Source organism: Cottoperca gobio, chromosome 24 (assembly GCF_900634415.1).
Source record: "Cottoperca gobio chromosome 24, fCotGob3.1, whole genome shotgun sequence".
Lineage (NCBI taxonomy): Eukaryota > Metazoa > Chordata > Actinopteri > Perciformes > Bovichtidae > Cottoperca > Cottoperca gobio.
In genome coordinates, this window is record NC_041378.1 from 18704497 (window position 1) to 18731078 (window position 26582).

Sequence of the window (26582 nt, forward strand, 5' to 3'; positions counted from 1 at the left end):
CTCTGGCTCCCATTGTACTCTTAGAGACTCTAGGAACCACAAGTAACCCTGCAGTCTAGGAGCGTAATGCTCTAGTTGGTTTATAAGGTACAATGAGATCTTTAAGATATGCTGGAGCCTGACCAGCCAGTGCAGAGCAGCTAATACTGCAATAATAATAATAATAATAATAATAATAATAATAATAATAATAATAATAATAATAATAATAATAATAATAATGCATGTTAGAGGATCAGGGTGTAGCAGTGAGGAAGCCCATCCTGCAACTGGAGGTTCCTGGTCTGATGCCGGCAACAGTCAGCATCCTTTGACACTTAAAACCTACACATTAAGCATAATGAGTAAAGTCACAATCTAACTTCATGTATTTACTTTCATGTTTATATAGACAGTGTCCCTCTTTCAAATGCACATTATTAAAAACTACATATAAAATCTAGTTAAAATGTTAAAGGGTGAACTGATACATCTTCCTTCAAAAATCTTCCTTCCATTTAAAATATATGACTGAATTATGTTGTCAATATGTTTTTTTCATATTTAAAAATAATCATATTGTCCTACTCTTTCCCTATATATAATGTGCACATATTTTTTTTTTTCTACGGGATAAATGAAGTCTGATAAATGAGTTTATTTTGAAAGTAATGACCGGAAGAAAACGTTTACAAACACAGTAACTTGTCAGTTATCAGGGACTGGTTGCACCCACCCTTCTCTTCCACGTTCCGTCATCAGCGTGTCCTGCAGATCACAGAGCGGTCCTATAAGCGGCTCCCTCCCAGACCTGCGGACAGTAAGCGTGTCGCGCAGAGACATGGACATGAGAACACACTGAATGCAGAGGACTTAGCCGCGGACCGTCAGCGCATTCCTGTGAAAGGGACAACTGATGCTCGGAACTAACATCAAACACTCACATCTGACAGATTTCCACTAATCCTCCCGTTGAAGAACCACAGGAAACCAGTCTACCAGTTGCCAGTGCGCCTTTTGGCACTCGTAACGTGAGGACAAATGCTGTTTTTGATCACTTTGCATTGATTTCAATCATTATTGATTTGCTACATGCCACAGAACAGGACAGGATTATAATTCCCTCTTGGATTTAAAAGTCATCGATTTTTACCATTCATCAACTTCAAACTTTTCTGATCGTCTGGGTCTGCAAATTGCGCACGGAGATGGCGCAAAGGGTAAATCCGATTTGACAGATTATTGTTTGATATTTTACTATTTTTTATTACTATCGTTTGTGCATTATAACACAGCTATTACGTGCATACACGATAGGTTGTAAAACACAATTCAGCAAGTGTTTTTAAACTATAATCATATTTAACTTGCCAAGTCTTTACATGATACCTATACAAACTTACTGAATAAAATAAACACATTTAAAGAATATAATTGTCCCCTTGTTCATTTGTTCAACTCTTCCGTCACATGCCTTAATGTCATCTTCAACTTTCACTCCAGTACGATGAGCTGGCTCATTACGGAGGTGCGATGGATGGAGTCGGAGTCGCAGCCTCCATGTACGGAGACCCGCACGCCCCCCGGCCCCTTCCCCAGGTCCACCACCTGAACCACGGGCCTCCCCCGCACCCAACGCAGCACTATGGAGCCCACGCTCCGCACAACATCATGCCCAGCAGCATGGGCAGCGCCGTCAACGACGCATTAAAGAGAGACAAGGACCAAATCTACGGGTGTGGATATTATCAAAATTATTATTATTATTATTATTATTATTATTATTATTATTATTATTATTATTATTATTATTATGTGCTGATTTGAATTATGGGTCGATGGAAATACACTTAACGTTTTGGGTTAGTTTAATTTAATAAGTACAAACAAACTCAGTTAACTTTAGTTGTTAAACAGAAAGCCAGAAATTCGGTGCAAAAGTCTAAATTGTTTTAATCTTTTCCCCCTTTTATTTTTATTTTTACCTTAGAACTAATAACATATTCTGCTCATAAAATGATAATTCCAGTCATTTCAATGCAGTTCCCATTTTATCTTCTTCTTCTTTTTGCTGTTGAAACGAGGCCAAATACCAGCAGTATTAGCTCAGAGAATTGATTAAAATCTCTGCACAGGTTGTTTGCATTGAAAACAGATTACATAATATGACAAAGCAGCGGCGCAAAAGAAGTTCCCTTGAATTAAGGAGGAATAAATAAATATGTGTTGCAGTTTTTACAAAGCGGTCATCTTTTATTACACACTCAAAGCTTAATGTGGAACGTTATCTTCCGCAGCTTTTATGTACTGTAGGCAATAGTTCATGTGCAGGCCTCACAATGGCTACAGAATCTAATGGGCCTGTCTTCGCCTGTGTTGCAGCCATCCTTTATTCCCACTGTTGGCTCTGGTTTTCGAGAAGTGCGAGCTGGCGACCTGCACGCCCAGAGAGCCTGGGGTGGCGGGAGGAGATGTCTGCTCCTCCGACTCCTTCAATGAAGACATATCTGTATTTGCAAAACAGGTAGGGACAGACACACACGTGCACTTCATATACTGGAAGTAAGGGAGCCATTTTTGACGCATTTCATTATGCCCCTTCTTCAGATCCGCGCAGAGAAGCCTTTATTTTCTTCCAACCCAGAGCTGGATAACTTGGTGAGCACTTCTTTCTCTTTTGTTTGTTTGTTTCTTTCACATTTAATTCTCAGCTGTTTCCTGCGATGTGTTGCTCTCTGTCCGCGCTGCGACCTCACAGACTGGCTCGAGGCAACCTCATCATATCTTAAAGACACATTAGCCTCCTGTGTCTGTAATAAAACGATAATATTTATATTATGTTGGTAATCAGCACATGCACATAGTCATAAGTATTACAACACAGTTGGCGTCTCTAAAATCGAAAGTGTTCTGTTTTTATTTAATTTCTTTAAGGGGTTGATTTAAAAATGTTTTTTTTCTTTCTTTTTTTTAGATGATTCAAGCGATTCAAGTCCTACGATTTCATCTCCTGGAATTAGAGAAGGTATGTTATTGGCATGAGTGTCAGATCTAATTCCTACTATAATCGATTATTTTATTATAACATTTGTATTATTGTGCTGCTCATCCAAATACAATCTAAATGAAAGCCTTGATCTCGCAGGTCCATGAGCTCTGTGATAACTTCTGCCACCGGTACATCAGTTGCCTAAAAGGCAAAATGCCCATCGACCTGGTCATAGAGGACCGAGACGTCTGTAAGTCGGACTTCGATGACCTCTCCGGATCCTCCACCAACATCGCAGATCATGTGAGTCAACCTGCCTGCTCTAAATTCATCAAAAATGGTTCTCCTACATGTATGCGCCCTTTCTTCCAGCAGATCTTGAGTAGCAGTGACTGTGGAGTTATTTTCTGTTCATTTAAGAATCCTGAGTGTTGCTTGCAAAGCTTCTGCTTCTGATCGTTATTCCTATTAGTTCCATTATTAAAAGTTAGCAGACAGATGTTTACTCCCACCAGTAAATAATAGCTGCTGTATGCTGGACACCACTGGTGACCAAACTGGAATTTGGGGCCTATAATAACTTTTAAGAAAAACACATTTTACTATTTTACATATTTTACAAAATAATATTCTGCTTTGTTATCCTGATTTTTCTCTCATTTTTAAATAGCACACTGGATGGGTTTAACTATTCAGGCCTCTAAAAAAACGATTCAGATGAAATTATCTGAGAAGAGAAAAATCGCTGTTTGGTGGAAGTTCTCACAATTATTAATGTGTGACTGGGGTTGCAGGAAGACATTGCTTCCTTTTAAGACTTCATAAGGCAAAAAGGTTGAGGATCGCTGTACACCGATGCCTTTCTCTGCTGGAGCCCTTCCTTTTGCCTGTCATTAAAAAAAAGATCTTCTTTACTGACACACAGTGAATAGAAGTAAATCCCTTTAGCCTTTTAACAAAAGGCCTTTTAACTAATTACAACATCTCGTAAATGGCATGAAACAGGATGAACGGTTGTTGGGTTTGTTAAGTTTTCGGCTGGTGCTGTTTGCTGTTTGATGGCGTGTCAGTCCTGCTGAGGGAGCTGTGCAGAGCTGTGCAGAGCCTTAGCCGACGACTTCTGTAAAAGAATAACGGCTCTGTTGAGAATAATCACAATCTGGACAGTGGAGATTTGTGGGTTAAATCTTTTTATGTGTGAACTTTGTCTCGTAACTTTGTTTATTTATTGATTCATACAGGAAAGTAGTCCTCCTTGATGATGATGATGATGATGATGATGATGATGATGATGATGATGATGATCTTCATATATAGCACAATGTGCAGCTGCAAGTGTTGTGTTTGCTATTGGGCTTCAGTCCCTCTCAGCCTGGTGTTTCTCAGCCAATAGGATTATTATAGCGAGAGTGCAGGGGCTCTTTGTCAGGCAGCCCCCCTGCTGTGGGCTTTACACAGCCTCTTCCTATTTTTGGCACCTGTGTTCATTTACAAAGAAGCAAATTCAGATGTTGAGGTGATTCAGAGTAACAGTGTAGCAGCAGCGGTGTTGGACCGTATGGGTTTATTGACACATTGCTACAATAAATGAATTTGGACTGTACGGAGAAAGCTGATTGACTCCTTACTTTAAGGATTTGTATGTTTCCTGTCTGATAGCAGCGCTAGTGATGTTCTCTTTTTGATTTGAGGGAAGTTCCTCCATGAATTGTAGACTGTAAACAGAGCTGTAGTTTTACATTGTGTAACATGTTTCCCAGTGAACCTTCACTTAACTTCTCAACAACATCAAAGCTGGTGGTTGCTGCAGATGAAAAACTAAAATTTAGAAATAGATTTTTGATGTAAATATAGAATATAGAGGTTGAAAATACTGTATCATTAATTTCAAGGCTCCCTCCAGTCTCTTGAAAAAAATGAATAAAAAATGTGCAACCTCGGGTGATCACAGGACAGACCAGCTGTTTTAGTGTCATTTTTAATTTGAGTGAATTCTTTAATATTTTGACTGGAAACGTTTAAAATCTAAATATTGGCACTTTTGTTGTTGTTGTTGTTGTTGTGTGGTGTGTTTGCGTGTGTGTGACTGTGTGTGCGTGTGTGTGCGTGTGTGTGTGTGTGTGTGTGTGCGTGTGTGTGTGTGTGTGTGTGCGTGTGTGTGTGTGTGTGTGTGAGGCCACCAGTTGATGTGACAGGACACTCTCCTGCTGTATTGCCTTTCTCCTAACAGCTGTTGCATAATGGATGTGCTGCTCTCCTCTGGGTACAAAGACATGCACAGCTGTGGAACATACATGCATGTTAACCGTTAAGTGTACCATCATCTGTTAATCATTCACAAGGGCTGAAGCAGCGTGTGTGAGTTTACAGGTATGTGTGTGTGTGTGTGTGTGTGTGTGTGTGTGTGTGTGTGTGTGTGTGTGTGTGTGTGTGTGTGTGTAAAACACACTATGTTTGGTGTGTTGGACTGCTTGTGCCCGTAGTCCCTGTGAAGGCTCAGACTCCTGGTTTGGGCTGAAGCACCTGATCACTGACCTTTTGATCCCTGTAAAAAAAATCCTCAATTCAATCATTTTGACTATTGAGTCCTAACATTTAATTTTCTCAAAACTAGCAGAAATCTGGCAGTAGATCTACTTATCTCTATCAGTATCATTTTAGAAAAATGTCAAATAAAATAAGTACACCTTACAATAAAGATGGAATTTAAGATCAATGATGTTAAATAAAACTAAATAAAAACAACAAATCCAAACAAGTCTTTACTTTTTTATCATTAAAGGATGAAAAAGCCTTTACACCATCACGTGGCATATATTTCATAAACATTTTATTGACCGCCCTCACACTGGTTCAAATCATTGTAAAAACCTTCACCCTCAGCATCAGGTGATACTCAAACTATGAATTGTATGTCTTCATTGGAGAGTGGAAGGTAGAGAATTGAATCAAAACAAGGACGTCACTAAACACAACGCTTTAAACACTCAGTCACACAGATAACCCTAAAATGAAGCCCAAAACCTAAAGTCAGTTTTGTAGAATTTACTTTTTATATTATTATCCATGTATTAACCTCACAGTGAGTCATGAGTCTGGAGGGAATTGGCTTCTTTGTTACAATAGCATAGCTTGCAGATTAATAATGGTGTAATAATAACCAGTTTGATCAGATTTTGCTGAACCAACATCCATTTATTCACAATATTTGCCATGTTTGGTAAAACATTAATGTTACATTTTGTAAGTGTCTTTATCTTATATTTGCTGCTCGTGGTCTTTACAGTCAGCCATCCTGATAACAATGAGAGGAAATAAACTACTGTATTATATATTATACAAGGTTAACATAATGTTTGGTAGAATTATCTTCATCTGTGTATGAACCTCATACAGGTTGTACACTAACTTCCATTTCTGTTAATTGTATTTTAACAGATGGGGTGTTTGTGAAATAAGACCTTCATTAGCTTGATAAACGTGGAAACACATGGCGCCTCTTTGAGTAGCTGTGTGTACTTAGGAGTTGTAATTATTGGGTGGCTGGATAAGAAAAGAGGGGCCATCATTGAGAGGCCTCCTTCACACTGCGCCATTGTCCCTGCGCTTCTTGTTGTCATCTGCCAAGCTCTTCATCTGATCACCATCCGGCAAACAGCTGACGCGGAGAGGCTGAAGAGGGAGATCTGCTGTTTGGTTTGGGTTTACGGCTGTCTGAGTGGCCAATCGGCCCAATAAATACAGGGTTTCTCCCCAACACGGGGCACAGAAACAGCCACGACACAGAAGGGTCCACATGCTGCAGGGTTGCTAAACTGTCCTCTAAAGTCCTGCTCGTGCTCTTTTTTGCCAGCTATATTTAAACCTCCCTCTTGGACAAGAATGGTAATGTTGTTCTTGTCTCACATTTTTCGACAACTTGGTTTCTGTCCTTACTATGCTAATCATGCCACGAAGCTGTCTTTGTGTCTTTGGGAAACTGCATAATGGACCTCATACTGGATCTACTGGACCTTCCTCATCTTTTTCCCCTCTTCTCTCTTCTTCTCCTCTGTTTCCTTATCTCCTGTCCCCTGGTGTGCGGACCTCTTCCTGACCTCACAGAACCCAGCGTCCTGGAGAGACATGGATGACGCCCACTCCACGCCCTCTGTGGGCACCCCGGGACCGTCCAGTGGGGGACACGTCTCTCAGAGTGGCGACAACACCAGTGAACTCGGTAAGAGCGCTCGCAGGCCTCCTGCGTCCTCTTTCATATCAAAGCTTTGACTTTCCTGTGACCTCTTTCTGAGGTATAGATGGTGCTGCCTGGTGGGTGGGGGGGGGGGGGGGGGGGAAGCAGGTGGGGATCCTTCATGCACTTATTTCATGTAATCACTCTATCTTGATTGCATTGATAAAAACAGATAATCTAAATGCACTAAGGGCAGCTCTTGCAGGTATTCACACTAACTGTAACCCTTATCAATCTGCAGCTGAAATAAGTTCTTAACAAATTTCTTCCTGTTTGAGTAACATTTTCGAAAAACTCCAGCTGCTTTAGGAAACTACTGAGCGTTTTGTTTTGTATATGAAACTATATATTGGTGAGCCATTTTATACGTATTCTATCTTCAGTATGAGTCAATGGGCTTTGGGCTGAGTGGAGCTCAGTGAGGACAGTAAGGCCTTGTCATCTAAAACTGTTTCTGCAAGTTGGGAGTTTAAGCAAGATTCACTACTTTCCGAGCAAGATTTAGTCCCGGCAGTGAAGAGAATGTTTTGTGATATTAAATTCCATCTATAGAAAATATAATTGTTCAGGATTTATTTTATGACCTCAGTATTTCTACAATCCTACCTACATGCTTGAATAAGAGAGACACATTGTTGGTTTAGGCTTTTAATGGGATTTGTTGACAGTGAGTATACAATATACAACATACAATGTGCATTAATGATTTCAACTTTGACTTCAAGTAACAAAGACATCAAAAGGTCAATTTATGTTGATTTCACCATGTAATTGGGGCTCCACTTTTATAGTCAGTTTTCAATTACAGGTTAGTTAGTGCTGATTAAGAGATCCTATGAGTTTACTCTTGTTGTCTGCTGTTATTGTTTGTCTCCCTCTGATGCCATGCCTGGTCCTTCTTGTGTCGCCCTGGTGTTCCTGCACTTAATGTGATTTCTGATGTGCTAATTGGAGGCTATAAGGGTTTTATGGCTTGTTTTTGTTTTTCTCCCCTTTGGGCGCAGTAAAAATAGAATGGACTTTAAAGCAACTTTCCACCCTCTGCCCATCAGGCATCAAGGAGCAGAGCATTGCAGAGAACAATCGGAGGATGCTTTGCAAGACAAGAGAAACTCAGAGGATTAAGAGACATCAGAAAGAGATCAAGACTCTTGAAATGTATATTAGTGTCTCAACTTCACCTAAAATACACTGAGAGTTTGACATGTTTGTTTTGGTAAATTTTAATTCAACCATTGAGTATCCAGGGTTTGTATGTTGAGGCGAGCTGAGAAAGACCACAGTGTGAATAGCTTCTTTCCTTTAGGCTTTTTTTAAACAACAGTGGGGGAAACCCCAAGGTCCATGCCCTTTTGACCTGGGAGAGAATGCATAGGGGATGGGAGTGCAGAATGCCCCCTGAAGGGATGTAAGGACAGAGTACTTTATGTATGAGGAACAAAGGAAAAGAAGAAGGCAGAATGATCAGAGCTGTGGTTGCTGGTGCAGGATCTGCTGCATGCTACCTGCTGCTTCTCCCCGGGCCTTTTTGCCTTGTTTCCAGTCTATTCTCATGCCAGGGAAGCACAAACACACAACCTGAAAAGATTAAAAAAAAGGACAGTTAGAGGCGTATCATGCTAATCTCATTTGGAGCAGGTAGATGGCCTCCATAGAGTTGTAAGGAAGGTGTCATATGGATATCATCACATTTTTATAATGAGTTCAGTACACCCACTGCTGTGGGCGTGAATGCAGGGAAAGCCATCATCTTATATTCATTTTGTATTGAAAATCTCAAGTCAAGCAACTATTCTGCATTGTTGGTTATAGACTAATGAAAGGATTAATGATTGACCTTTCCAACACCAGCCGGCCAGGTTTGTGTCCCTTCTCATTCCACCAATCAGTGGTTCACATTTTCATACAGATGCACTGACTCACACATTTGAAGTACTGTATCACCTGCAAATCCCCAAAAGTTTCCAAAAAGTTTCCAGCGTACAAAAAAACGGCAATGTTCAGTGTCAGTGCAGGAAGTAGTGCCGTGATGTAGCAAAGTGTAAAGTGAGGGAGGTCTTCATGCTCCATGTGTCACCTATCAGACATGCAGATTTATTTTAAGGACACTATTCAGAGTCAAACACAGAAAGTGAGATTAAACATAGATCAAACTAACCAATTAATTACCCAAACTAAATTACAAATTACAAAGATCATCATGTGGTTCTCAAAATACTCCTCCAGAATGATTCTGAAAGTTGAAATACTGTTAATGCTGTTTATACTGTAGTGGGATGTTAATAATGCTTCGGTGGTCTGATGCAACCTTTTAAAAGCCACTGTCATTAGGGAACACTAAAGCCGTGGTGATGTGGCTTCCAGCCCTGGCTAACCACAAGTAGATGATCCACACAATGTGTTGCTGGTGGTTTGGGTTATGGCTGCCTCCTCCTCTGGAAGCTCACAGGGTTTGGTTGTTGCCTTGTAAGCTGTGTGATATGCAGAGAGGGCTCTCTTTGATAGCTCAACCCCCAGGGTGACTGCTGTTGACCACAGCAAAAGGGGCTGAGCTCTCCAAGGAATGTTTGGACGGGGGAGCACAAGGGGGAGGCTGGAAATGTCCATCACAAAGACCCAAATAAAACAAAAGGCAGTGGGAGTGACTCAGAAAATATCCTGCACACTCGTGTTGAGAAATGAAATGTGAGGAACAGGATGTGTTGCATCTTTTTGTCACATCCAGAGCCTGGAGTCAGGAGTCAGGAGTCAGGAATGTGGGGAGGTAGAGGTGCTGACATGCCAATGACATCACAGCTTCACTGAGACCGCGGGCTAATGTCCCTTTAGCATCTGTCAGGCTGTGGATGTCAGAGATGTTTTAAAAAGGGAGGGAAAAGAAGGAGATAAAGGCTGGATGTAGAGGCAAATAAAAGTACACATTATTGTGTCTGCTTGTGTCAAGTAATTATTTACCTATATACACATTTTGTATTTTATGTACTGATACAAAAATGATATTTCCTCACATACCTCTGGAGTCATCTATGCATGCAAATAGGTTTGGGTTTGAGGGAGGTGAATGGCAAGTAATTTGTGCTGCTCATAGCACATAATTACATTTGAACATTTTACATTTAACCTTACTGTAAACACATTTCATTGGAAACACTTTCTACCCAAAGAAATAGTCCCAGTCAACGGTTAAAAGCCTGAATTATCCACAGTTAGGGGCACTGCATAGTTCTTGCACTAATATTCGCTCATACACTCATGCATGCCTCTCGAAATTTCAGAGTCTCAGTCGCAGTCTGTAGTTTGTCAATGGGTAAAGGTTTGTTTTTCATGATTGGCTGTTGGGTTGTATGACCAATATGTAATTAACTTGTGTTAGCACACATCATGGAGGAGACTATTCTTAATATTGCGTTATTGGCTTTTCAATTTGTGGGTCTGCTATAGCAAGTATGTTAATATGTACCAGCATGGTATGAAACAGCATACATCTTATTATACAAATACATTCCTGGGTACATTCAGCTTTACAATGGCCATTTGTCCACAGTGCAAACTACAGTACCATTGTGCAAACACAACTCCCATGGACAAGAGCACGAACATGTACCCAGGTAGTGTGCATGCGGCTGAAGAGGGGATGGTGTGCAAAAGAGACCTTAAGGACACTTCTCCTGTAAAGACGTGTTGCTGTTGAAAACCAATTAAAGGGTGATTTGTTAGGTAAAAACAGCTTTTAGTCAAATATAAATATCATGCCCTGTCATCCCCTGTACATTTTCCCTGTTTGCCCAAATGACACTTCTACCTATATTTATGTACTTTAATTGTCTATGCACTTTGCCCAAGAGTCACCTTCAATGTGATAAATCACTCAATAGCGAAATGCAAATGGTCTCCTTCACTGGCTTCGGGAAGCACTCTAGCATCACTAGAAATCTTCTTCATTCAGACTTTTGCCTGCTTACTTATCCGTGTATTGCTGGGCACTGCAGGTAAACAGCCCTTTGGTGTTGCCAGCATGCAAACTGCTTGACTTTACTTTAAACCGCTTTAAAGTGGTTGCATCTCCCCATCAACAGCTTCTAATCGTCATGCTCACTTTCCTAAACAGAGGATTCCTCATGTCTTGGAAACCTTCCAGACTACTCAATTTAGAGCGGTGTGTCATGTCTAATAAGGGGAGGAGCCCCAAGGTGTCACTGATGATGGATCAGGCCCCGCTGAGCTCATTAGACAGGCTGCGCTGGCTTTGCATCACTGATGCAGCTGGGAGAGCTGCAATCAGTTCGGCTAGCCGCTCTGCACTTTGTCTTATGGACACGTCATCCACTGACTACTTCACCCAACATTATCAGCCCCTGAGCTACGGAGAGCAGAGGCTGTGAAAGAGGAGATGATTGAGAAAATAAAACTACATTTATTACATATACAGTTTCAAATGTCATGAATATCCAACCCAAAGTAATCCATGTACAAGCAGCACATATACAATAATGGATTTTTAGTATCGTGAAAATTGAGAAAAAAAAAAAGAAAAAAATTAAAGACACTCAAAGTATTTCATAAATACCAAAATAAAAAACAATAAAAAACAATACAACAACAACAACAACAACAACAACATAGAAAATGATCAGCCCTAAAAAAAAACAAAAAAAAATTAATTAGGCTTCGTTTTAATGGCCGAAATAGTATAAAGAGGAAAGCCTAGAACAACCCGGTCTGAACCGAGTTGACCGTATTTGAACAGCCGAGGTAGAAGAGGAAGGCTAGAAGGAATAGGAAGACTTCGTATCTTAAGGTGCTGTTTTTGTGTGTGTGTTTTCTTCTTAGCCCCGGGGCAATACTCTAGCCATCCCTGCGGTAATGCCCACCCCTCCATCTTCCCCCCCTCCCCCCTCACCTACCGTGCAGACACTGGCAGGCATGGTGGAGCGGGGGGGGGGGTAGAGAGAGAAGAGGGGGCAGGGGTGAAGGGGGGCATGGGAGACTTGCACGGGTGTATGACTTTGAGACTGCACCGTCACACACTGGTTAGATTGGCCGAGTTGCCGGGGAACAGTCAGTAGCGATTAGTGTAGCAGAGGATCTGCCCTGCGGCTTTCCCCTCTCTGGAGCAGAAGAAAGAGGGATGAGGAGAGGAGAGGAGGTGGACCAGGGTGGGGTGTCGAGGGTGGGGGTTGGAGGGTAGGACAGCGTGCCTTCCTCAGATATAATTAGGCTGAGCAATTCCTGTTTTCCGCTTCTTTCTTTCCTTCTTTCTTTCTTTCTTTCTTTCTTTCCATCTCTTACTCTTTAAGATCCTTTTTGTTATCACATATGAACTTTATCTTTATGCTCTCAAAATGAAAAATACTCAGTACAACTCAATTATAAAACTCAAGTTAAAATTTACTATTTAGGCCGCACTTTGATTTATGTAATTATATATTGAATGGACTTGCACTTTTTCTTTAAGAGGTAGAGATGCACCAGTCTCATCAGTTGTATCAAAAAGGTCTTAAAAAATAGTAGAATAATTACATTTATAATTTGTATATGTTCATTATGATGGTCAAACAAATATGTCAATTTGTGAATTGTTATCTTTGTGAGTTGCAATGCCTATTAGTAGTTTTGTGTACAATGATCTAGCTCGCTAACTTGTGAGGTATGTAGGAAGATGACATCCCTATTCTTGATCTCAAACTTACCTGAGGGAACATTTGCCCAGAAAGAAGCAATTTTATGGACAGGCTGTAGGATAGGTGGAGGACAAAACAAAGTAAAGAGTAGTGGACAGAGGCACTGTAAACCCTGTACGCTGTCTGTGACTCAGAGCTGGACACCATCCGTCAAAACTCCCACAACCCCCAGAGCCCACGACCCTAGAACACATCCTTTTTAATGTCAATATTCATTAGCTGAAATATTTATGCATGAATATGGCTTATATAGGCGCATTTGATTGATGCATCTCTAAAAACAAAAAGACATGCTAGGGCAAATCTTAAGAAAAGTAGGGTTCCTGTCCCGCCTCGGGGGAGGAGTCTCTCAGATGCATTATTCACATGCCCTCCAGGCAAGCTTTCAAGGCTTCTCTGCCTCGAGGGCAAGAAAAATAACCACCACTGTTAAAAGTAAATCATCTCGGCTGATGCACAATTAATGGCGGAGAGGGAGAGGGAACGGAGTGCCCCTTGTGTTGCAAGATGGAGTGAGTTAGCTAGCAGGGGCGGAAATCTCATCTTAAAGGAAGCCTCCTGCCTCGATCTTGCTGATATCAAACAGGGATGCTTCTAATGGCAAGATCCATAGCCTGGCATGAAATCCAACACTGACGTTGTCAACCGGGGGGCAGGTGGGGGGGTGTCAGTGCAGTGAACACATGGGAACCCACCCGTTACACCCCCCACATTCTGCCTTAGTACCCCAAGTGAACGCCTTGATTCCGACTTCAAACAGCACAAGGTTTGATGTTATTGGTACTTCATTCACAGGCTAGGCTTTTGTTTTTTTCTTCCTTGTACTTATAAGGTAATGATTAGTCTTATTTCAAACAGAGGTCGCATAAAAATATCCATACATAGCACTGAGTCCGACTGCACTGAACGTTCATTATTTCATGTCAGGCACACAGCTCCCACAGTCATTACCTCATGTCAAACGCGTGGCTCAGATTGAATTAATAGCTCTTGGTTTTATAGAGCTCCCTCACTACAAACTCCTCTTCATTATCCAATGGCCGGGGACTCAAGCAGAGGTGAGAGGAAGAATCTTGTGCTGCTGTGCCACAGAGGAATGCAATCTTCACAACTCCCGTTTTTATGCGGAGGAGGATGAAGGCGACAGGGTCAAATTAAAGCTTTCTTGTAACGTGACTCCTCTTGTCTCTGATCACAGGAGACGGCCTCGACAACAGCCTGGCATCACCGGGCACAGGAGACGAGGATGACCAGGACAAGAAGAGGCAGAAGAAACGAGGCATCTTCCCCAAAGTAGCCACAAATATAATGAGAGCATGGCTCTTCCAGCACCTTACGGTAAGGGAATTTACCCCAGACCCTGCTGAATTGCTTTCCTAAACAAGCTACATCTAGCTGTGGCTTTTTAGAAATTTCAAACACAAAACTTTTTCTTCCTATCTGTAACAGCAGCCCTACATTGCCCATTACCCAAAGGTATCTTGAAACTAAGTTCATCTTTGCTCCATTGTCAGAGAACAAAGCAAAGACAAACTTAAAGGACTTTTTCGAAACACCAGTACACGGTTTGCACAGAAATCAACATCAGAAGCCTTTGGTTCAGTAGCAGCAGCGCTGTTTAGGAGCTCTTTAAGAGGGGCTGAGCAAGACCCTAAGACGAGAGCTTTACCTTTTATCCAAGGTCCAAAAGATACCACCGTCGCTGGCCCATCAGTTTTTCTATCTCTCACGCTTTTAGATGTGTTATAACGCCTCAGTTGTTTAGTTTGTAAAAGGCCCATACAGGTCCTGTACTCGGAATAATCCCTTCCTTTCCAAAGCCCACCTTTAGATTTTCCAGATGAAAAAAGAGGATAATTGAATTATCCCCTCTCTGTTCCCCATTCCCTTTCAGGCCTAATTTGTTAAGCACAAGTGTTTGGCATGGCAGGATGTGTCTATGAAAAGTGTGCAAGGGGACTTTGGCCTCTGAAAGGCCTATTGCAACACCCAAGCGATCAAGCATTCATCAGTCGTTGAGGGTGTGAAAAGAGCGGGATTATGTTTTGTCAGACGTTGCCGTGTGAGGCCCGCAGTTGGAAGGCCGTTGGGGGGGTGGGGGGGTTCTGTCCACCACTAGCCGTAGCCTCCTGCTTTTGTTGTCCATTCTGAAGACCCTTAAAAGATCCCCTTCTGAGGAAGCTATAGAGAAAGCAGCTGTGAAAGGTTTTGATTCATTATATTATTCATTATCGGCCTATTAGCCTGGTCGTAACTGTTGGTTTCCGTGCAACCCTGCATTCATCCACATTAAAGGATTGATGCCAAAGAGTTTGGGGAGCAAACCTGGAATCCACCGGAGGTCACAAGTGTTGTATTAAAGTCAGCTGAAATTTGATGGATTTCTCAGTCAAGATAAAATTTATTTATTACCTGTTTATATGTAACGCTCAAGACCAGCTTTTTTAGATGCTCCTCAGTTGATAAAAACACGATTGAACGATGTTTGTTACAGATTTATCAAACATAAGTTTACTGTCAAATATTACGCCAGTTCACACGACAGAGAGCAATAAGGACCGACGTGCACATAAGTTTCAGAACTGCCACCTGTGTGCGCGTGGGCATGTTGACCAAACCCACCTGATAACCTGGTCAGCGACACAGTTTAATGACAAGAACCCAGTCTTCAAACTCAGAACAGCTCTGTGTAAGGCTCGAGGAGGATGCAGAATGACCACAGACGTTGGCACAGTGTGAAGCCGCTGTGCTCACCGGTTAACATGAACACAAGACAGTAGGAGCTCAGTGAGCATCCAGTGTGTTTCAGACTTGGGTTTAAAACTCAATATTGAGTGTAAAAGCTATGAATACATTTTTTGACAGTACAAATGCTCAGAACATCAACATTGTCCATATGTCCCTGGAACACTGACACTCTATGCATTCATATATCTGTGATGTGTGTTGAAATATGAGGACATACCAAAAACATAGAACATATATAGTGCCACTCACACCAACTGATCTGAGTAATCTGAGTATTTTAGTAAAAAGAAAAAGATGCAGTATATATAAATACATACATGCCTAGCTAAGACATATATTGACGGCCCCCATAAGCCCACAAATGCAGAGTTCAGATGGAGCAAAAAATCAAAGGTGATAAACCAGAGCAAAATATGAAAGAAGAATAATTTCATAAGTATAGACTGAGGAGCTAGCTAAATCCTAGGAATTTTATATTGTGCATTTTTTTTGTGTTTGTTTTTATTAGATTATTTAATATTTGCATTGAGGATTCTTTTGAGTTTAATAAAACAGGGATCAATAAATGCTTTTCTTTGAGTATTCAGTTACTGAAAACAAGACTCCCTCTGGTGAGCATCTTGTCACTGCTTTTGGTCACATGTGTGAAATGGAGACTGTAGAGGGACAGACAGGAGTGATTTTTTTCCTTTGATTTGAGGGTGGAGTTTAGAGTAATCAGTCACCTGACTGTCAGCCGCCGAGCTGGAAGGGATGCTTTAAGTTGCCCGAAGACACACCCTCGGTACAGACGCGTGTGTTTGTATCCATTTCAACATTTGTGTATGTGTCAATTTTGTGTGTGTCCATTTCTGCACCTGTTCTCACTTTTGTTATACGCATTTGCATGCTTTTGTTTGAGCTTGTGTGTATGAACGCACAATTATGAGTGTCTGAATATGCAAGCATAATGATATATATGCATGTTTTTGTGTGTGTGTGTGTGCGTGTGCGTGTGCGTGTGCGTGTGTGTGTGTGTGTGTGTGTGTGTGTGTGTGTGTGTGTGTGTGTGTGCACTAAACCTGAAAGGCAGTTTAAAAATGAAGTGCTTGGAAGCTCATCCTTCACTGATGACCACAGGAGGTGGCTGCTGGCCTGACAGCAGCAGAATGGGGACTGGCCCACGACCCTTCTCTCAGTACAAGGATCACCTCTGTCTACCATCTGCCGCCCTACTCCCACTGTCTCACACACATACACACACTCCCACACAGAGCCAGCCAAGGGATCAGGGCCGGAGGACAGGGAGATAGAGCAAGGCGGGGAGGAGTTTGGGGGTGACAGGGGGCCTAAGCTTATCAGGACCCCAAACAAAAGCCACCATTGTGACTCTTTATATCCCACCCGATCATTTGTCAAGCAATGTCAAATAATGTCAGATACTGTCAAATACTGTCACACAATGGCACACGCTTTTAACATGAAGTGTTCGGGGGGCCAAACTGTGATCAGCCTCCGAATTGTGCACTCAGTTCCTGGAATAACTGCACATGGAAGAGACTGGCACAGAATATGATCACACCTTCTGAGTGGGAGTTAGCCTTGAAGTATTATAGCCTGCCGTAAGGGAGGAATCAGCTCTATATGCACATGCATGAATGCAACCTGTTTTTGGCTGAAGGTGATCTTTATTTATTTTTATTTATTGAATGTCCTTCTATCTTTTTGTCCCTCACAGCACCCATACCCCTCAGAGGAACAGAAAAAGCAGCTAGCACAAGACACAGGCCTCACCATCCTTCAAGTGAACAACTGGTAAGTCATTCTAGAACAAGATTTGACTGCTCCCATATCCACTCACACATGCACACCAATCTGTCTTTGGCTAGTGAAATGCATTTTATGACTACATTTGATTCGACTTTCTCTTGACTCTTCACCTCAGTCTTAGTCATAGAGCCTTAATATAGTCAAACCAGAACACACAGATGTCATACACATATTGTCGGCTTTAGCATGACTCTAGCAACAGGGCTCATGTCCATCAAAAATAAATAAACAGCTGCTTAAAAATCATGTAAAATATGTGCTCCTTATAATTTATGAGCCAAGTCTCATGATCATCAAATGTAGCCCTTTCTTTAAAGTAATTCAGGTGTTTGATGTATTTATACATAATATTATTTTTATTTGTGTTGAGTTTATACATATTAAACCCAAGTAAATATTCATTCATTATTCGATTTGTGGAAACTGTATCCTTCATGTATGATGCATTGTATGCATTCCTGTAAATTTCACATATTTGAACGTTCAGCTGACCTGCAGTGACAAAAAGACTCTCTAGTTTATGCGTGCAATTTATTTAAATGAATGAATTGGAAGTGCTCCAATCAAACATTATATCTATTCCCCAATAATGTGTTCCAATTAAATTGTCATAGGACATGTATAGCACCACTGACATGCTAAATTAATTAGAAAAATGGACTACATGCCTCTGAATAAAGGGAATAAAATCTTTGGCGAAAAGCTAAGGGTTCAAGGTGTTAAAGAGAAGATATCCCACCTCTTCTTCACAGCCTTATATATAACCCCCCCCCCCCCCCCCACGCCCAGGTGTAATCCTGCAGTAAAGGCGACCACAGGCTTCAGCCAGGCTCTATCCAATACAGATAATAAAGCACGCACTCACCATACTGTCTGTTTGCTGGATGTATCAATGGCAACACATTGGCAAAGCAGTTAGCCTCATCACAGCCTAAGGCTACAGGGCTAAACCCAAATCAATATTTTTTTTAAGATAGGACTTTCTCCTAATGCCCCAGATTATGTCAACAAGAATAATCACGATTATTAGTCATATCCCTGGAGACACCCAGCGGGCTTCCAGTTCTTCAAAAGCTGCCCAATGAAATTGACAGTTTTTGTAAATGGTGGATATTTTAGAAGATGAATTGGGCATCCTACTTTTTAAATAATTACATATAATAATTATGATTAATAATTAAAATGACAGAGCTGGGTGTGACAGAACAAAGACACAAATCTTAGAGACATTTAAAAATAAAAACTGAAACTTATTTTTCATGTTTTTTTTGTTTTCAGCATTTTCAGAAGCTAAACAATATATATATATTTTTTATTAATACTTTTTTTCCATTCGATATTAAGTCACTCTTTCACCTGTTCATCAAGTAGTTATATTATTGCTCTTTTTTCAGGTTTATCAATGCAAGGAGGAGAATAGTCCAGCCTATGATTGACCAGTCTAACAGAGCAGGTAAAGCTGCAGTTCATTACGTGTTCAGTGTTCTAAATACTTCATGTTATTCTGTAGACTGATCAGGAGAAACTAAATTCAAACTGTGCTGTTTTACTGATATCACTTGTTAAATACACTGCAGCCACAGAGTGGATGACAGGAGATAAAGACAGTATGAGAAGAGACAGATTAAGAATCAGAGGAGCCTGTCCTAAGACTTTTGGAGTATGCATTGTATTGTAGGAGGTACAGAATTAGCCTTAGCCTTATTAGCTTTGTGTGCAACATGTTTGGGTTTGAAGCAGAGGGATTATAGAGCTCTGCGAGCTCTGACAATCTTGTTTCTCCTCTCCTCTCACAGTGAATCAGAGTACTGCTTACAGTCCAGATGGCCAGCCAATGGCAAGCTTTGTTCTTGATGGGCAGCAGCACATGGGTCTCAGACCTGGAGGTAAGCAATTCCCTTCATACATTTATCCAACCACCAAGGGAAAATCTCTATAATCATGTTCTGCTTATGGTCAGCTGACTATAGCTTTGTTACTGTATGTTCATACAGTAACATTATTTTTTACGATGATGATTATGCACCTCATGATTTACGCAGGAAGTAGTGTGTCCATTATGTAATGAGGCGGAAAGCCAAGGATGTAACATGTTCAACCACAGTTTGCCTCCTGTTACAGACCAGCAATTCATATCTGCATTTCTTATTATGCTTATTATATCTTTCCCAAATCCTAACCATACCATAGTTTGAGAACTGAGTAAGTTGGTCTTGGATGTAAAAAGAAAATTGTTTTATCATTGTAGGTGTTTTGGGGTATTGCAGATTTGTCCAATATCAATGTTGTTGTCCAACCAAAAGGTTTGTGTTAAGCATTAGACAAGGACTACAATGTTTGGAGGATTTATCTGGAGGTAAAACAAATAACCTCATCAGCTGAGTTCATCTTCAGTGATAAAAACACATAACATATTAGCCCAATAGAAAAAAACTGAATCCAAAAGAGAAGAAACTAATACTATACAAGCAAAGAGTATAATGAACCCATAAGAGGTTACCCATGTTAGCCAGTTAGCCTAGCCTAACAGTCGAAGTTAAAATGAATCATCCTAGCTTACCCTCGAGATAAGCAGTTGTAGACTTACAATATTGTGTACAGTAAGTGCATGGCAACAAGCATCCCTCTGTTGTTAGGAGTATGCTAGTGTGATCACTCTGAAGCTGCCTTCACATGATGGAAATGTTCTCTCACCGCTACGTGCTGCGCTAAGCCTTGTGGTGAAGGCAGCTAGTTAGTTTTGTTTCTATTGTTACCCCCTGCTTGCCTGTGCCGCGTCATACAGCTGTTATCTCATTGGTTGCGCTTTGAAAGGTCAGCGGCAATCGAGGTCAAAGTTGAAATAATTTGAACTTTGAGCGCAGTGTCGGTGGCAGTTTCAAGCGGTCTGCCAATAGTCTTTGAGAAAAGTGAGAAAAAAAGAACCTCTCCTGTATACCAAAGGTCAAAGAAGAGACAGAAACATGCTACAGTGTTTTTTATAAAGAGCAACTGCTTCTAATTCGTCGGTGAAACTGCACATTAAACATAGGCCTACAAATAAATACAGATCTGAAGAAGATGTTTATTTTCCCTCAAGAAAGGTTAATACTGAACTCAGAATGATTTGTGAAAATAGTTTCCTTCCAGACTTTGTGTTACAAGGTTGCAAGAATCACCATGACATCATCGAAAAGTTTACCTTTTCAATTTGATAATATGTCATGTGTTTTATGTAGGCTGATATTGTTTCTGCTTTTACATCATACATAATACTGTGGGTCTATATATAAGGTTATGTGTGTCATCATTATCATACATTTAAACATTTTAATTGTATCCTTCAGTAGCCCGTGAACATTTATGATATAAAAGAAAATATTGTGGGTTTTTAAAAAAAAATTAAATGACTCGCAGCCCCATTCAAAGGAACATTCTAACATCTAGTGAGACATGTGGTTTGTTACTCAGATGAGAAGGATCTGACTCTGAATCTGAGTTAGAAAGTTTATATTTTATGATTCTCAATTTTGAAGGAGCTACGCAAGCAGTTTGCCCGTGCTCCCACTCTTTGTGTTAAACTGGCCTAAACCTTTCTCTGTACTAGCATCAGAGATGAAACTGTTCCATAAAGTAAATTAACAGACACAGAAATGTTGCTACATACAGTACAATACTCATGACATCTGAAGAAAAGATGAAAAAGTCTTTACGTTACCTTTAACTCTGTGATAAAGGCACTTTTATCCTTCATGTTAGCATAAAAGCTAAAGCTAGTACATACGCTGTTGCTGGTCTGAGTGGTGCATCATCTTCTTGGTCTTGTTTTTACTCTTCCTTCCAGGGCCGATGGGGGGGGGCATGGGCATGAACATGGGCATGGACGGACAGTGGCACTACATGTAAATCCACTCCACTGAGGCAAGTCTGAAAAACAGGGTGAAGTAAGTAGTCCAGTATTTGTCTGTCTTCATTTCCCCCACCCACTTCTCCACCACTCATTTCACACAGGTCCAATGCAACCACGGAGAGTGTTTAGGGTTTTAATGGTTTCATTATCTCCCCACCAGAATTGAGTCCCGACAGTGATGTTTTTAGCAATTTGGAATATATTTAAGTTTATTATACCTGGTCTATACGCAGATTTTATAGTCAAGGGGGAGGAACATCTTTGACTTTGGAAATAAAAAAAGTAATGAAAAAAACAGTGTGTGGGAAACACATTCCTCTTCATCGCCTCAACACTTCATCTTTTCCTCTCCATCACTCTATCCTCCTCTTTCTCCATTTTATTTTCCTCCATCTCTTCTCCCCTGGCAATCTGATTAAGAATCAGGGTACTATTCCCCCCTCCTCTCCCTCCTCCTCCTCCAGCCTCTATCAGCTCCTCACCACTGCTGACAGTTCTCAAATCAAGACGTATCGCCTGCCGGAGGCACCCGAGCACAGAGAATTTTATTTAACACCCACTCTCCACTGCTCAATGAGCCACGCTGTAATGACACTTACCTTGATTAATAGAGCTCTTTATATGTAAATAGGAGCTGCATTTGCTTCATTTTATTTTTACTGGAGCCAATTTTCACCACCACAAATCCCCCCCCCTTCCCTGTCTGATAATTCCCTTGGCTTTGCTAATGAAGTTCAAAGAGCCGATTGTGACGCTGCATCTAAAAACTAAATAAAATAAATGCATCTAGATCTGCACAGAGACATCAGGCTCTCAACCTGAATAAATGCTGCCTATATATTTTGGTGAGTATTTAATCTAATTATTTCTCATTGAATGATCATTGACTAGTTACAGTAATAGCTCAGTAGAGCCGGATGTTTTTGCTTCCCCTAATTTGATCTGTGGCAAGAGCGTATGCTTACTGCGGCAGTAAATCTCCCCAGGACTGCAGGAAGCCATGTTTGGAGTAATATGAGGGTTTTCCATGCACGATAAAGCCCGAGCCATAACATTTAACCATTATGGAATACATGAGTGGATCTGCACTATTTTACTCTCCTCTCTGCTGCACATTGCACAATACAGTTGACGCCACCATATGTTTTTTTATACACTGCAGATATGCATATATATATATATATATATATATATATATATATATATATATATATATATATATATATATATATGTATATATATATATATATATATATATATATATATGTTTTATATTTGTGAGAGAGTATTTGGAAAAGTTCATTTCAAATGTAAGATGATGGAAGAGGAATGAGACAACATGTTTTTTTCTGAGATTAAAATAATAAAGAACAAATAGGAATTCTGAGCAAAAGTAATAAATCAAAGATTAAAGTCACAATTTTGAAGAAAATGCAGGACTGAAACAGTATTCTGCAAAACAAAATAAAAAATCTTAAATCAAGGTTCTTCTGTTTTTTTTCCGAGCTTCTAACTGAATCCCATGGTGTTGATCAGCGGTTGGAGCGCATAATAACATCCTCTAAGTCTCATACTTTCAGCATGTCACATGATACCTTTAGCCCGTCCAAAAAAGGAAGAGTATAAGATTTGGTTGAAAGCTTCAGTTAAAGCCTTTAAGTGGAGATGAAAAAGTGATGTCACGTAGGATAGAATTTCATATTTTGACCGTTAGGTGGAATCTACTCTAATAATGAAACAAAGTCAACACTTTAGGAAAAGTCAGAAAGTAAAGTAAAGTAAAGTTGGACTTCTGAGAGTATAAAGTCAGAATAAGTTGCTATGATCCTGCAGCACAACATGTAATAATGGGATTAAGGACTCACATGCATATTCAACAAAAATATGAACCTGAATCATCTCACGTCTCACTTCTGCAAAGATTCATAGTTTCCGAACTACTATTGTGGTTATTGATGTTAGCAGATCCAAAACTATCCAAGGGGGAAATAGTGTAGATGGTGTCAGCTCTGTGATCTGGGAGAGGTGGAAGTGCTATTGTTTACCAAAACCCTGAAATATTCTGCAACACACAAAATACATTTTTTTGATTTTTTTTTAAATTATTGCATTAATTGTGTCTCAAAAGGGCAGAAGACAATGCAAGATGAGCTTTATTTACTATTTACTTTGACGTCTCTACATCTGGGAATCCAAATCTGTTTCAAAATGATGTTTCTTATTTCAGACTTTACTCCAGTATTTTGTTCACTCGAATTCTGCATAGTTTTAGCTTTTTACCTAAACATAAATAAAACAAGGAAAAAGAATCCCTCTTTGTTTGAACTGGGTACAACAGTATACAGAGTTGTATAGTATGCTTTATTGGTTATCTCTGAATTTTGGTCTGAAAATCAAATTATGAAAATGAGGTGAACTGGAATTGTCTTTTTTTTATGTTTTTGACACTTTGGTTTGCAATGTACTGTATATGTGCTGGTGTGTATTCAAGACCGTCAGTTGTAGCAGTTATAGTAGCAATGACACAATATTCATTTATTTTTTAAAAAGAGTAGACTTTTGTATTATGGGGGGAAAACATCATAACCCAAGATTCAGTAAATGTAGTCATTTTGTTGTGGTGGTGGATGCAGGCTGTGTCCTAACCCTCTGTCCTCTGTGTCCTCTGTCCTATGTGTCCTAACCCTCTGTCCTCTGTGTCCTCTGTCCTATGTGTCCTAACCCTCTGTCCTCTGTGTCCTCTGTCCTATGTGTCCTAACCCTCTGTCCTCTGTGTCCTCTGTCCTATGTGTCCTAACCCTCTGTCCTCTGTCCTATGTGTCCTAACCCTCTGTCCTCTGTGTCCTCTGTCCTATGTGTCCTAACCCTCTGTCCTCTGTCCTATGTGTCCTAACCCTCTGTCCTCTGTGTCCTCTGTCCTATGTGTCCTAACCCTCTGTCCTCTGTGTCCTCTGTCCTATGTGTCCTAACCATCTGTCCTCTGTGTCCAGGCTTCCATGGTTGGCTCAGGGATCTTCTTCCACCTGGCTGTGGAGCTCAGTATCGGAGCTGCCTCTGCAGTCGCACGTCAAACCCATCTGACCGTACACCCACCTGACCACTCCCACCTCACCCAGCCCGAGCCCGCACGGTTCGCGTGTAGAGGATCACCATGGAAACGTCAAACTTTGACTTTTAAACTGAACAAAGAATCGAAGCTTTACGGCTGCACAGAAAATACAATGACCAAGGACTTCATAGTGAAGAGAAGCAGTTTGACACGTCTCCACCATTTCTTTTTAAATTATTTATTTATTTTTCTACAAGGGCAGACCACGGGGAAGACTTTTTGTTCTCTTTTTCTCATATTTCAATTAAAGCTTTACCCCCAAAACCCAAATAGCCTATGCCCATCCCTTCCGAATAAAAGTGTTAAAATAGACACACACACACACACACACACACACACACACACACACACACACACACACACACACACACACACACACACACACACACGCCCTGTCCTTTACGGGACAAAACAAAACAAAACACTGTGAATATTTTTGTTTTGTTTTTTTAAATATGAGTACTCGGTGAGAGTTTTACTTGTTGTGCTGTATAAATTTGTGGTCTTTATTTGTCTGTTTCTCTCCATGTTTGCGCTTGTGATCACTAGACGTTAGAGTGAGCTTTTACCACTGACATGTTTTTTTTAAATCCCAAATTCAACCAAGATTTTTAAAAGGAAAAAAGTCTCTGAATGTGTGTCTCTGTTCTCCGTGCACTGCATCTCTTTCTTCTGTTTTTACTCTCCTTGTGTTCTTATATATTTACTGAAAAGACTTGCTGAGGGAACATGACTTGATGACGAGTTGAGTTCCGTTTTCTGACAATATTTTGAATAGTTTTTAGCACCAAAACACAGAGAAGAAGTCAGCACTAAAAAAACAAAATAAAGACTTTGTTTGAGGTAGACAAAACAAAAGATTCAGCAAAGTGTTTTAATGTGAAGAGCAGATTGTCGGCCTGAGTGTTTCCGTTTTGTTGTTGTTTCCTGAGGTCTCACTTTAAAAATCCGAACAAGAAAGGTCAGTGTAGGCGTTGGAGAAAATGTTTTAGACAACGACATTAGTTGGTGGAGCAGGTCACGTAGCCAGCTCTGGTTCGATACGAGACGGGATTGCAGTTGTCTCGCGTTATTCGATTGATGGTGACAGGAATGATGGATGGCCTGGCTGTAAAGTTCAAGAAAAATCAGAGCAAAGTCGGAGACAGCAGCTTTTACTAAATGTTGTTGTTTCTATAGAGTCTGTTCTGCTGGGATGGTTGGATGAATATGTGTGAGGGAGAGAAAAAGATGCAAAGAAATGAAAAAAAAATGGGGTTTGAGTCACATTGTTTCATATAAATTGAATAAATCAATTCGTTTTCAATGAAACACTGACGATTTTTATTTTCAGTTTCAAAATATTTCCACGCAGAAAAATAAATAGGCCTACAGAAAATACGAAGAATAAATAAATAAATAAATAAATAAAGGCACCGGTTCATCTATCACTGTCAGCCTGTAACGATCCTCTGCTGTTTGTATTGAAGAAGAAAGCAGCAGCCAGAAGAGACTGTTGCACAGCCGGGGAAGGCCTAAATGGTCTATAGGCTATAGTTATTGATAAATATTTATTTGAATCGACAAACAGTGGACTGATATCATCACACGCTTCATGCGTTGAATCCGGAGAATTTCGCTTTATACACTGTCTAAATAATAATAATAATTATTATTATTATCATTTTATACTGGACATCATATTTTGTTAATTCCAAAAAGTGACTTTTACAGGTGATGACAATTTCACCAATTAAAGGCCATTTCCCGCCGCCACGTGCTGCCACACTGTCCGCACATAAAACAAACCTCTCCGCCATATTCACCTTTTTAATTGTCGTATTCAGCAAATAATTACTTGCTGCCTTAAATAATCTGATCGCTAAAAGCGCGTGATGTTTAGGGCCACATTAGTTTTAGCTGCGGCCTCTTTCCCGTCTCTTTCAATATATTCAACTTTGGCTCTTTAAATGGTAAGCTAAAATATAAAAATTAATACATAAAAATAGTCTTCTCCTGCCGCTATTCCCTGAGTGAAAAAAAAAACGAAACCAGCGGCATAATGCAATCGAAGACAACATCATACTGACCAACATTACAACAAATATAACATTTATTGCATGGTTATTGTATTGTATTTTATTTTATTGCGCACTGCTGGTTTA

General features: G+C 40.4%; 1 protein-coding gene across 1 annotated transcript; it reads left to right on the top strand.

Annotated features, from left to right (window-relative positions):
- The first annotated feature begins 1057 nt into the window (after positions 1–1057).
- meis2b (Meis homeobox 2b) lies at positions 1058–25711 on the top strand. Its single transcript, XM_029425249.1, has 13 exons — positions 1058–1199; positions 1483–1715; positions 2362–2503; positions 2587–2637; positions 2954–3004; positions 3125–3271; positions 7073–7187; positions 14082–14221; positions 17349–17425; positions 18835–18893; positions 19237–19326; positions 21264–21363; positions 24320–25711. Exons 1-12 carry the CDS (start codon positions 1188–1190, stop codon positions 21323–21325), a joined length of 1179 nt encoding a protein of 392 aa, XP_029281109.1. The 5' UTR covers positions 1058–1187; the 3' UTR covers positions 21326–21363; positions 24320–25711.
- Positions 25712–26582: the final 871 nt, after the last annotated feature.

Excerpts from the sequence above, each read along its gene's own strand:
- meis2b (XM_029425249.1), top strand. Across the intron at positions 3,005-3,124 it reads ATCTCCTGGAATTAGAGAAG|GTCCATGAGCTCTGTGATAA; the intron begins GTATGTTATTGG and ends TTGATCTCGCAG. Across the intron at positions 3,272-7,072 it reads CCACCAACATCGCAGATCAT|AACCCAGCGTCCTGGAGAGA; the intron begins GTGAGTCAACCT and ends CTGACCTCACAG.